Source organism: Anthonomus grandis, chromosome 13 (assembly GCF_022605725.1).
Source record: "Anthonomus grandis grandis chromosome 13, icAntGran1.3, whole genome shotgun sequence".
NCBI classification, from domain to species: Eukaryota; Metazoa; Arthropoda; class Insecta; order Coleoptera; family Curculionidae; genus Anthonomus; species Anthonomus grandis.
In genome coordinates, this window is record NC_065558.1 from 3364688 (window position 1) to 3377305 (window position 12618).

Genomic DNA, 12618 nt, shown 5'->3' on the forward strand with positions numbered 1-12618 from the left:
CTCCTTCAGGGTCAGGTCTTACGGATACAACTCCACTTTTGGATGTATGTCTTTTACGTAACTTTTCATTTGAAGTAAGTGACACGCAAAAAACTTCTACAGGGTTCAGAGTATTTTATAGAAATGAAATATATAAAGTAAGTAGCCTACGAGTTCACTAGCATGCAAACTGTTATTGGGGTTGTTGAATAAACTTTAATTAAGAAAATAATTTTTGTTACCTTTTACTTTTTTATTGTCAACGCTTAAACTTTCAAGCCATATTTTAGGCTTTCTCAAGGTTTGCAAGGCTTTTTTATCTCCTTCTCTCTCTCTTTTCTTGCTTCAGTACTAATTAGTAAAGTTATTGCCAAAAAGATCAGTGTTACCTCCAATGTTTTTATTTTTGGCTAGGACTATTTTTTTCCCGGTTTTAGACCATTTGTTCTTTGTCTTTCTTCTCTTACTCTCTATTTATACGCATTATTTTCTCTCTTGTCTATGTTGCCTTCATGGATTTTTAATTGATGTGAAGCCTAATTTTATGCTATGAAACTTATCACTAGTTTATTCTTTACCTCAATCTCCTTTTGCCTTGAATATATTTATGCTATAGGATCAATTTTAATAAAAAAATTAAATATGTGTATCCTTTGTAGTCGTCTTTTTTACTATATTCATCTTCCTCTTCAATTTTCTCCTTTTTTTTCTTCTTTCGATTTAATCAAACTTGCTTTTTCTTGTTATTTTTTTTCTTTTCTTCCTTTAATTTTTTTTTTTTTTTTCACTCTTCAAGTCTATTTCTAATCTCACTTACAAATAAATAAAATTTGAAGTACTTGAGACTGGAAGATAAGAAGAACATTTACAATCAAAAAGAGTTTGCATTTTAAGCACTTAATCATGCCAGAAGCCCACTTCTGCAGGACTGATTTCAAAACGGCTCCTTTAGGATCAGCTATTTCTACAGCCTTTTCACGCTTATGAATTTCAAAGAAATCGGTCCAGTCAGTTTTTCACAAACTCACGCAGAATATTTCCTTCAAATGGTTGTTGCATCTAACAAGTTGTCCATTCTGGTTCAACGAGAGAAATGAATGAATTTGTGCTCGGATTTCTGACTTCTTTGTGACAAAACTCTCTTTCTACATTAGAAGGAGAGAGGGAGTGTAAAAAACCGACTTCTACGGGGTTCAAAATATTTTTTGCTTCACGTCACGGGGTTAATTTTTATGCTATTGGTCAAATTTTATTATTAAAGCTTTTTCATACTATTTTATTACTGGTTTTTGGGTTATTTGTATCTCTTCGTCGTGTTTTACTTCCACTTCAGAAATTATTATCTTTGTCTTTTCTCTTTTGCTCTTCATTTATTTCTTTCACTTTTTCCCTCATAATTCTTTATTTTTTTTTACTCTAAAATTAACTAGACACAATGAATTAGTATTAGCTAGAATAGCTAATTTTATTGAAAGCTCTCAAATATTCTTCTTCTTCTCTTTCGGTTTAGTCAGAATCATTTCCTAAAAGCAGAGTGCCACGCCCAATTTTTTTATATTGAAGCCTTATCACTATAAAAAAAAATGGGCGTGGCACTTGTGCTTTCCTTTTTTTTACTGTTCTAGTCTATTTTCAATCTCACTTTTAATAAAGATATGAAGGGCTACGTGAGATAATAAGAACTTAAGAAGAATATTTGCAAACAAAAAGAGTGTGTTATCAGACAATTCTCGTTTAAAGTTTTATTAAACTAATAATACGAGGTTTTTCAATAAATGCGTTTGAGGAAGCCCCTGTATTTTAATAAGAAGACAGAGTAATGTAGATCAAGACTCTACAACTGAATTTAAATAAAATATACAAGGAATATTGCCCAATCACGTATAATACGTTAATTTCAATTCATTCTATTGAAAATTCATCCTTAGTTATAACCCTATTTATTATTAGTTTACTTTATTCCCTCCAGGATCGTCTTTATATCATTATAATATAAAAATTATATACATTTATCATTTATGTTTTCTTTTGTTTAAAATAAATTATTTTATTTTACTTTAATTATTATAAAATTTCGCTCATTCAATGTGACCTTCATTATAAATTTTCTTTTCTTTTTAATCAAAAAATTAGAGTCATTCAAGTTTAATTAAATATTGCATAAAATATACTAAAGTAGACCAGCGAGCAACATTAGTAAATTGTAACGATAATAACATTACTAAAGTATATACAGGTTGGGGCATTGAAGATTGTCCGGACATGCTGCATTTTTTCTCAACTTATTATGGCTATTTATACTTAAAAGAGTTCAAATTATTAAATGGTTTTATGGAGACAATTTGGCAATACAATGTAGGGATTTGTCTTCACTTCATTTGTACACATTCCTTGCAAATAAAAAACAATTTTAAATAGGGTTTTGAATTTTAAGACATTGTCTTATCTTCAAGATTGTCATCATTTCAAAAAAATTGGTTCGGTCAGTTTTCCAGAAACTCAAGCGAAAAACCCACTTCTGCAGTGTTCAGAGTATTTTTTACTTCACGTCACGAGCTTAATTTTTATGGTATTGGTCAAATTTTATTAAAAATTCTTCATAATAATTTTCAAGCAAACTTGGTTTTTGTCTTCCTCGTCTTACATTCTATTGATAGCTCAAACCCTCTTTATTGTCTTCACTTTAGTAATATTCATCTCTCTTTATTTCCCTCTTCTTCTGTTTCTTACTTCTTTAGTTCTAATTAATACATTGTGGTCAGGTTTGATTGAAATCCATTTTTCTTCACTCAAGTGCGATGCCCAATTGTATTTTGGTTAATACTATTTCTCTTCTTTCTTCTCTTTCCTTTCAATTCTTTTCTTATTCTGTTTTTTGTACATATCGATTCCTAAACCCTTATACCTTCTACGGTTTATATGCTGGATGTTCTCGTACTAATTTACGATATGACTTAATGACGAAAATATGAAGTTTGAAGTATCTAGGACCAACCTAAGATAACATAAACTTAACCTAAAAAACACCCGAAAGTTAAATAAGCGTTTATTTTTAGTTAAACAACTATAAATATTGGATTAAAAGGTCTGCCTGATATACATTGAGGAATTTAATATTATGTTATTCACGTTTAACAAGGTTAATAATTATTATTTCACAAAAGTTAAATATTTAAGGATGGTATATTGTATACGATTTAAAGACGTTTACAGAATGTGCTTAACGGAATGAGCTTCTAAACAAATATACTTATCATCAACAAAACTTTAAATATTTATTTATAGAAAACCAGTACAAACGTTTTATTTTAATCGTTACATAATTGTTTTTATAAAATTTTAAACAAAGGTATCTTTTTAAGCTTAAATTGTGGAATATTTTACCAGGTGTGCAGGAACTCTACCGACAAACTTTACAAGGTGATTTTCCTTATTTTTTAAATGTTCTAAGCGTCTTACTTTCGAATCTACAGGGTAATAAAACTATTTTTTTAAGCTACAAAATTTAAAAAAACTCCTAATTTTTTAAATTTTGCAGATGTGTTTTATGCATTAGCGAGCAGTTTTTGATGTACAAAAAAAAACGAATTTTAATCAGTGGAGTCCATAAGGGCTTTATCGTAAATATTTTTTAATAACAAAAAAAACGTACACCACTGCATTTTGCTAAGAAACAATTTTTAAGTCCTTATTTAGTTTTGAGCAAATCTGTATTCTTGAGTTTCTTTTATTTTTATAGCTTCTTTGGTACAATTATTATGTTTCATGCACCATAGTGGATTTCCTACTTTTTTTTTAAATCTCCCTGTGGGTGAGATTTCATTATTACATTATAAAAAATACACGTGTATGAAAAGTATATCGTATGCTATATAGTGGCATATATGTATGTGATATCGCGGTCACTTCATCAAATATTTGAGGTGTAGTAATCGAAATTTTTTTAAATGCCGAAATATTCTCCCTTTTATAGACAGAATAGTATATGATATATATATACTCTACAGTTTTATAAATTTAGCTTGACCATATACATACATCTGATAAATATAGCAAAATTTACTAAAAAATCGTGCAATAAATATCAATTTAATGATAATAATATATGATGTGTTGCTTGGGAAGAAGAATACTCGCAAACACACAATCATACGAAAAACCTACTTCTGCAGGTTTAATCTCAAAAAGCTTCTTTTAGGATCAGGTCTTCCTATAGGCCTTCAGGAGTTTCAGGGAAATCGATCTAATTAGTTTTCCAAAACCTCACGCAAAAGATTTCCTTCATATGATTGTTGCATCTAAAGAGTTGTCTTTTCATGCTCCTAATTTTTTTCGTCTTCAGTTTCTTATTCCTTTTGTCCTAATTAATAAATTATGGTATGGTGTGATTGAATTCCATTTTGTTCCACTCAAGTGCGTTGCCCAATTTTTGCTTATTCGCTCCTTCCTTCTCTCGCTTTCCAATTCTTTTCTCATTTTATTTTTTGTATTTTTAAAACCCTTACGCCTTCTCCCCTTTTCTATGCTGGATGCATTAAAAGGTTATCTGGTAAAGACAAAGTGGAAATGAAAACGGAAATAGATTCGTTACCTAAGCGAGATGCGAGAGCTTAAAAGGGATCCAAAACAATTAACTTAAAAGCCACGAATCGTATCCAAAAGCCAGAAATTAAATTGAAATTTAATTCGAAAATGATGACAAAAAGCGGGTCTCGACCTATAAAATGTGAGTTTAACTTATTGTTTGCGTCCAATAAATCCTTTTTAGAGGGAGATCATCTGGGATTAATTATTGTCTTGCTCCAGAAGAGGTTTATTCGAAATTAAAAGGAAATTTCCAGATTCTTTTTTAAAGCAAGTAATCTTTTTTTTTAATTGAATATCCAGAATTCCAGAAATTTTCGCCCAAAAACAGTCGTGCTGCCCGCAAAAACCGTATAGTGATGCTCTCACATCTAAATTTAGGCCGAAAGAATAATTTTAAAGGCGTTTTATCTATTCGCGGGCGAGTCCGTTTTATTATTTCGCCCGATTTTAATTTTAAAACAACAAAATCTACAGTGCGTTGCCAAAAAAGAAATGGTGTTATGCGACCACGAGATCAGATTAAGTGAAATTTTATGCGCCCATTTAACAACGCTTATACGAATATTTGCGAGGATGATATACGAGAGGAGCGAAAACCGCTTTTTTGATGTAATGGGGTTTTTTTATGGGAAAAATATCTGGATTCTGACAAATTGATGGTATGTGAACTTTTTTAGGTGTTACACCGGCTTTGAAATATAAGTGTGGAGGTTTAAAAGTTTTTATGGCTTTTTTGAGCAGCCATTAAGTACATACTTCTGAAAAAAAAATTATCAAATTAATATGACTGCAGAAGTGGAGAGCTATGCACTATAGTTAAGTGCCTGAAAATATGAGAAACATCTTTTTTTTATTAATTGAAACCGTTTTATGATTTTCGTAATTATTTGAACAGCAAACATAGTAGGGATATTTTTGAATGTTCGTTTTGTATAGTTTTTAATATATAATTGGCTAGAGCAGTTTTTACTTTTATAAACCTCTATTCTCTATTTAGGTAATTTTTATACAATTTTTTTTTCTATTTAATAATGTAAGTAAATAAAAATATATTTACTTAACAATATTCACAGAGGAGCTTCGCATATATACCATAAGGAGCAGCTTTTTATAATCAAGAAGATTTTCTTTTCGTCAAGAAAACATCTATTAATTTTATATTATTGTATCTAAGTTATTGGCAAATAAATGCTTTTAAATTTGAAAATATGTATTAAATAAATTAATTTATAGAAAAAAAAATTAATTGACCAATTCAAAATGAACAAAAAATTTTAACAAATAAAAATAATTTTTTTATTTTTATGCAGTTTCTTTCAAAAAGTATATTAAATTTTAAAAAATAGTAAAAATATTAATTATAATTAAGAAAGAATATCACGAAAATTAAATTTTTAGTCAATTCCTTTAAAATTAATTTTTTGACTATACAGGGGTTCGATTTCCGATACTTTTACCACTTGTACATCCAATTTGATTGATGGCTGTCGCACTTTTCAATCCTCTGAATGGGAATCGTATCAAAATTTTATTTCTCGAATTTTTACAAGTTCACTGAAACTAATTTTTCAAATATTAGCATGAGTGGCGATAATAATTTGATGTTTATTGGTTAGCGTAACTTATTGCGTACAAACTAGAAGAAACAAAAGATATGTTGACTCCACTACATACAGTGAATTTTTTTAAATTTTCTTACCCTTAATTTTCAAGTTAAATCTTAGTTACTGAAAAAATGCACACAATTTTACCGCATTTTTCATCAAAATCAAAGTTTTGCGTTTATTATTTCAAGTAATTTCTTAGTAAAATTAGTTTTAAAAGCCTGTAAGTTAACTTATAAAATAAGACAACTTTTACATGAGTTTTTATTAATAAAATTGGATGTACACCACGTGGGTAAAATATTGGAAATCGGACACACTGTATATTTTATTTAAAAAACTATGAATGCAATAAAATTATCATTCAAGTGAAAACTTGCACCAAAATAAATGTTTTTTGGCTCAGAATGCTTAATTGTTATTTTTCTTCAATTCGTCTTTTTTTTTTAACAAAATGTATGTAATAAAGTTAATTTAGGTAATAAAAGCTATGTTTTTGTTTTATATTTACTTATACACATATTTTTTGTCTATATTTTATTAAATTAAATTTTAGTTTTTTTTATATACTTTAAACAGTACAACTTACTTTTTGTTCCTTCTAGGCTGTAAAGCATTTTTTTTTTATAAGGCGTTAATTATGACTGTCAATTTTTTTGATGCATTTTATTCTGTTAAAAAATAACTTTTTAAATTCTTCCAGTAAGTTGAATGGTCACTCCTGACTATTTTTGTTAATAACTCACTTTTTTGTACACACTTTTCAGGCAATTTCAAACATTCTAAGTTCCTGGTCCACCTCGAGTGTATTATTAGAACTAAAAGGCCTTTCGTTGACTTAAAGATTAAGAAAAATACCCCTGGGATATGAAACATAAATGCTATAATAAAAACCAACTGACACGTCAGTTCCATTAAATATTTGCCCATTTATTACAAACATTTTAGACGATCGTTGTTCATATTTCAATCGGCGACTCCGTCACAATTGTTTTGTAAACGGAGGCCAAAAGCCATAAATCCGAACCAGCGAAAGAATACCGTTTATATGCAGTTTTTCTTCGTCTCGGATGTATAAAGAAGCATTTTAACGTTTACAAAAAGGTTCGGTTCAGCGGCTGCTTTATTCCCTAAACATTGCACTCCGAGATGAAAGAAACTCTGGATTAGGGAGCGTTTTCTTTTCCAGACGATGAGGTAAAATTAAATTATAAAATTCTCAGGAAGGAAATGAACTAAAATCAGTTTTTCAGTCACCGGTGTTTTTGTTCATCCGCTTACTAAGCCTGATAAGTTTATTTGTTGAGGGTAATGAATCCACATCGCATACATCACGTATACACTGCGTAATTATAAATGATTGTGGGTCAGTGTTAGAACGGCCATAAAATTTGGCATTCCGATGACGAAGGTTAACATACCAAGTTGGTTCCTTAGCGGTTATTTTTAGGTTTTTTTTATAGAGTTTAAGCATAAACACACCTGGATGAAAGGAGTTTCCAATAAATCCGAGTATAATGCGTGTTTGCAATTAATTTAATATATGTATAGGAAGAGCGTCCCTAATAAGGCAAAGATGTTCCTAGACGGCATATTTAGGGTATCTAGGGAATTTTCGGAAGAGAAGTAAATAAATATGTCCCACTTAAATATTGCTTGAATAAACCCTAATAGACCCTTATTTTGAGATTTTTAATAAAATATGCATTTTGACAAGATAACTTTAGCTTTTTAGTAAAAAATTATTATTGCAGATTTATGCTAATTAATTGGAATTTTAAAAATTAATGGTCTCGTGTCGTGTCACTAACAAAATCTCAAAAGTGTTTCAAATTATATGCAAAAAATCTGATACTAAAAAAAATTAAAATTATAATTCTTATAAAAAGCCCCTATGCTATAAAAATTATTTTTTTAATTATTTAAAATAAAAAACACGTAAAATATATTTGAAGTAATTAATGCTGTATTTAAAAAAAATACTTTAAGCTTTACTGTAGATTTTATTGGAGTATTTCCAATATTCAGATTTTATTGGAGTATTTCCAGATTCGCCTGGCATTTATAGCGACAATCATAAAATCTACAAAAAAAAAATAGTTTTCAATTTTTTTAACAAATACTTAATTGACGTTTTTTGCAATTTTTTACATACATTTTAATTTTTTATTAAAAAATTCACTTTTTAGTATAGGTTTTGGTTTTATATAAGTTGAATATAATCGTCCCTTTTCATGCCATTTGTCTATAAAAGTGACATCCATGCCTTGTTAAATTATGCATTAGCTAAGTCATTTTTATTCCTAAACTGCATAATATCAAATTTCAACAACATATGTTTTTTGTAGTCTTAGTTAGTAAAGAAATATTGTTTTCCACCTTCATATGCTTTTTCATTCGAATTCTAAAACCCAAAGACTTCTCCAATAAACTCTTAGACAAATTCGCAAGAAATTTGAGCAATTTACAATAAAAATGCATAAATGACTTATTTCAGGAATGTCTTGTGAATGATTCTGGTAATATTTACACCTTCTTCCTATGTAATTTCTTTAGGCTAAGCAGGCCAGTTACAACTTTCTATAAAAATGATAATCATGCCTTATAAGGTTATGCACGAAATAAATTATATTCTTAGTCCTAAACTACATATTACCCAATATTAACTACGTGTGTTTTCTGAAGTCTTTTACATACTCTTTAGCTTTTTAGTAAAAAAATAACTCTTGCACATTTATGCTTATTTATTGGAATTTTAAAAATCAATGGCCTCGTGTCACTAACAAAATCTCAAAAGTGTTTCAAATTAAATGCAAAAAATCTGATACTAAAAAAAAATTAAAATTATAATTCTCATAAAAAGCCCCTATGCTATAAAAATTATTTTTTTTTTAATTATTTAAAATGAAAAAAGAGAAAATAAATTAAATACAACAATAAATTACAACAACACGTAAAATATATCTGGAGTAATTAAATCTGTATTTAAAAACTAAACTTTAAGAGCTTTAATATAGATTTTATTGGAGTATTTCCAGATTCGCCTGGCATTTATAGCTACTATCATAAAATCTACAATAAAAAAATTAATTTTCAATTTTTTTAACAACTTATTAAAATTAAAATTTCCTTATTTTTACTTACCTTACTTACTTTACGTTTTTTGCATTTTTTTTACATACATTTTAATTTTTTATTAAAAAATTCACTTTTTAGTTTAGGTTTTGGTTTTATATAAGTTGAATATAATCGTCCCTTTTCATGCCATTTGTCTATAAAAGTGACATCCATGCCTTGTTAAATTATGCATTAGCTAAGTCATTTTTATTCCTAAACTGCATAATATCAAATTTCAACAACATATGTTTTTTGTAGTCTTAGTTAGTAAAGAAATATTGTTCTCCACCTTCATATGCTTTTTCATTCGAATTCTATGACCCAAACGCTTCACCAACAAACCCTCTTTGTCACTAACAAAGTCTCAAATAAAACGCAAAAATTCTGATATTAAAAAATGAAAATTATAATTTCTATTAAAAGAGCCTGTACTGCACAAATCTATTTTTCTATTTAATGTCTAAATATTTAAAATTATGTAAATAAAATATGCTTAAAGATAAAAAAATAATAATGAAATATTCCTAAAATATTTTATTCAGATCTCCCAAGAACAGAAAAACAAAAGTAAGAAATTTAAGCAATTTATAAAGAAAATCCATAAATCCAGGAATATCTTGTGTCAAGCTAATTTAAGCCTACAATTCGTAAACAAAATTAGAATTTATACAGATTTTATATTAAAAGTTAAAGTGGAGGCTGACTTTTACATTAATGTTTTTTATGTGCGATTATTATATATTAAGTACAATATTGACATTCACATAATTTCGTGTTAATGATAATGAATACAGAAGCAATTGGAGAATTTCAATATGAAAATTAAATGGAAATAGGGTCGTTGAACTGGATATGGGGGTTGTAAATATGGCTAGTTTTATAGGCTTATATATTTGGATGGTTAATCCTATTTTAACTAATAATTTAAATTAGCCTTAACGTGATTATAATTATATACTTTATAGTTGTTTTTTTTTTGAATGAAGGCAAACAAGGAACTTTACATAAAAAAATTAAATTTTTTGATCTGAGTTTTCAAGTATTTTGCGTTTGTCGTTATCTTTGTCTCTTCCATTTATATTTTTTGAGGAAGCCTTTAAGGTACTTTCAACCTAAAATATAATAAAAAACAGCTTAAGCTGCCTAAAAGGCATACATGGATAAATGAATAGGACTTTTATGGCTTGAGTTCATTTTGCCTCAAAAATTCGTTTAAATGTGCACTTATTATTTGTATGTATACAATGACTTTTAATTTATTGTATACATATAAATAGAGATTTTGACCCCAATACAGTAATTCCTTTGGCAATTACAACTTTTGGTCTTCATACATAATAAATTTAGGTTGTAAAACTTTAGACAGTGCATTCAGACAAAAAGAGAAGCATAACCTTATTGCATATGAAGTACTTTTATTTACTTTCCCATTATAAAACCACAAAACCTTCTCTAACCGATCGGTTGTTTTATTCCAGGTCGAGGAAAGCGAAGGTCGTACCGTTGGCATCCAAAACAATTGCACCTTCTACGAAGTATCCGTAGCAGACAACTCTCCGGCCATCTACCAAGCCTTCGATATGGTCCTGAGCGAATGCCGTCAAACCACTCAAAAAACACGGAAATTTTCCGTTTCGAAAATGATCGGCACCCTTATAGGAAACGTGAATCCGAAATCTCAACCGGATACCAAACAAGGCGGTACCGTGGTGGTGTGCCATAAGTCGGATTTGTACAAATCCAGGGTGATTAGGAGGAGGCAGAACTTTACCGCTACCGCGTCCCTTTGACTATCCGAGAACGAGTCTTAAGGGATGCTTTGTTTGTTTTTTTGTTATGGTACTGTTAGTACGGTGATTTTTATTTCCCTTAGTTTTATGAGGGATCTTGTACAGGAATCCGGAAATTGGTTTCCGGATTTTTACAGTGTGCTGGCGCCGAATTATTTTTAATATTTAAATGTTGTGAGGCGTCAGATTTGTACATATAGGTTTTTTTACAATATAATAACAATAATAATAAACAAATAAATGTGTGCATGACATGTGTACTTATGTATACCTATATTGCCATAAGGTTTTGATTTTTAAAGTGACTTTATTGTTTATTATGTAATTTTGTTGAGTATATAGGTAAGTTTCTTTACATTCGCGAGTTTTGTTGTTTATTTTCTTTTTTAATTTGTTCGATCTAGTCGATTTTTTTAAGTATACCAAGTATTGATTAATATTGTGTGTGCTAAAAGGCTGTGATATTCTTTTATTTTGTCATGTAGGGTTTAAGTTAGGTTTTTAAGTAATAAATGGTGAATTTATTTTAAACTGTTCCTTGTTTTATTTAATAGCCTGTTTAATGAATTCTTGACGAATTATTGCTTATAACCCAATGTTGGTTGGCACAAACCCTTCAAAAATTGATCGTCTAACTGAACTAATTATCGTACTTACGGCTTACCAATATTTAAAATAGAAGAGACTTTTTTAAAAACGCATCAGAAGAATTATGACGCAATTTTAATAAATAGATGATTTTTCGTTATATTGCGCTAAAAAGCCCCTTCTAAAACAGGATGATGTATGAATTATCAAACTGGGCTTTTGTTAAAGTAGTTCGTTCTAATAGTCAGGATGTATATGTTTTCAAAATTGTTTAAATGCCAGGCCATAATTTTTATGTAAAAAACAGAGATGATAGAGGAGGCGGGATAGGTGCCCATGTCATCAGCCCATGATCATTTAGATGTAAACTTAATTACATTTGATTTCCTAATAACTGAAGAACTTGAATATATCTAAAAATAAAATTTAAATCTTTTTCTATTGCCTTTGGTAATTTTTATCGCCCCCTATATATAAAGATAAGTCGTCTTTTGAAAGATTTTGATGACATTTTATCTCAAATTTTGATGTGGTATTTTGTTTAGGAGACTTGTTAGAGAATTGTTATTTTTATTAATTTAATAATGTTTTTCCTAATTATATTTTGACTCATAATCTTGTACAGATACTTAACGAACCAACTCGCATAACTCAAAATTGAAGCAAACTTATGGATCCAATTTTTATCGGTGATACCACATTAGTTACACTCTCTGCCGATACAATTTCTGATCACAGACTTGTATTTGTTGACTTAAAACTAAAATCTAACAAATCTGCATCAAAACTTGTTACGTATCGTTGTTTTAAAGGTTTTGTTTTAAATGATTTTTTGTCCGATCTCTACAATTTGCCTTGGATGGACATTGTTTATGAAAATGATATAGACAAAAATGTATTTCTTTTTACTGATTTTTTAAAGCCACTTTTTGATATTCATGCTCCCTTTAAAG

The 12618-nt window shown here is 28.8% G+C and overlaps 1 protein-coding gene across 2 annotated transcripts in view; it reads left to right on the top strand.

Annotated features, from left to right (window-relative positions):
* The window catches only part of LOC126743832 (ras-related and estrogen-regulated growth inhibitor-like protein), a 59660-nt gene extending 48052 nt beyond the window's left edge, over positions 1 to 11608 (top strand). For both annotated transcript variants that reach the window (XM_050451064.1, XM_050451063.1), the window contains exon 5: positions 10766 to 11608. In XM_050451064.1, coding sequence (XP_050307021.1) covers positions 10766 to 11077 — 312 coding nt within the window. In that variant the 3' untranslated portion in view covers positions 11078 to 11608. The remainder of the gene's footprint in view (positions 1 to 10765) is intronic.
* The last annotated feature ends 1010 nt before the right edge of the window (positions 11609 to 12618 follow it).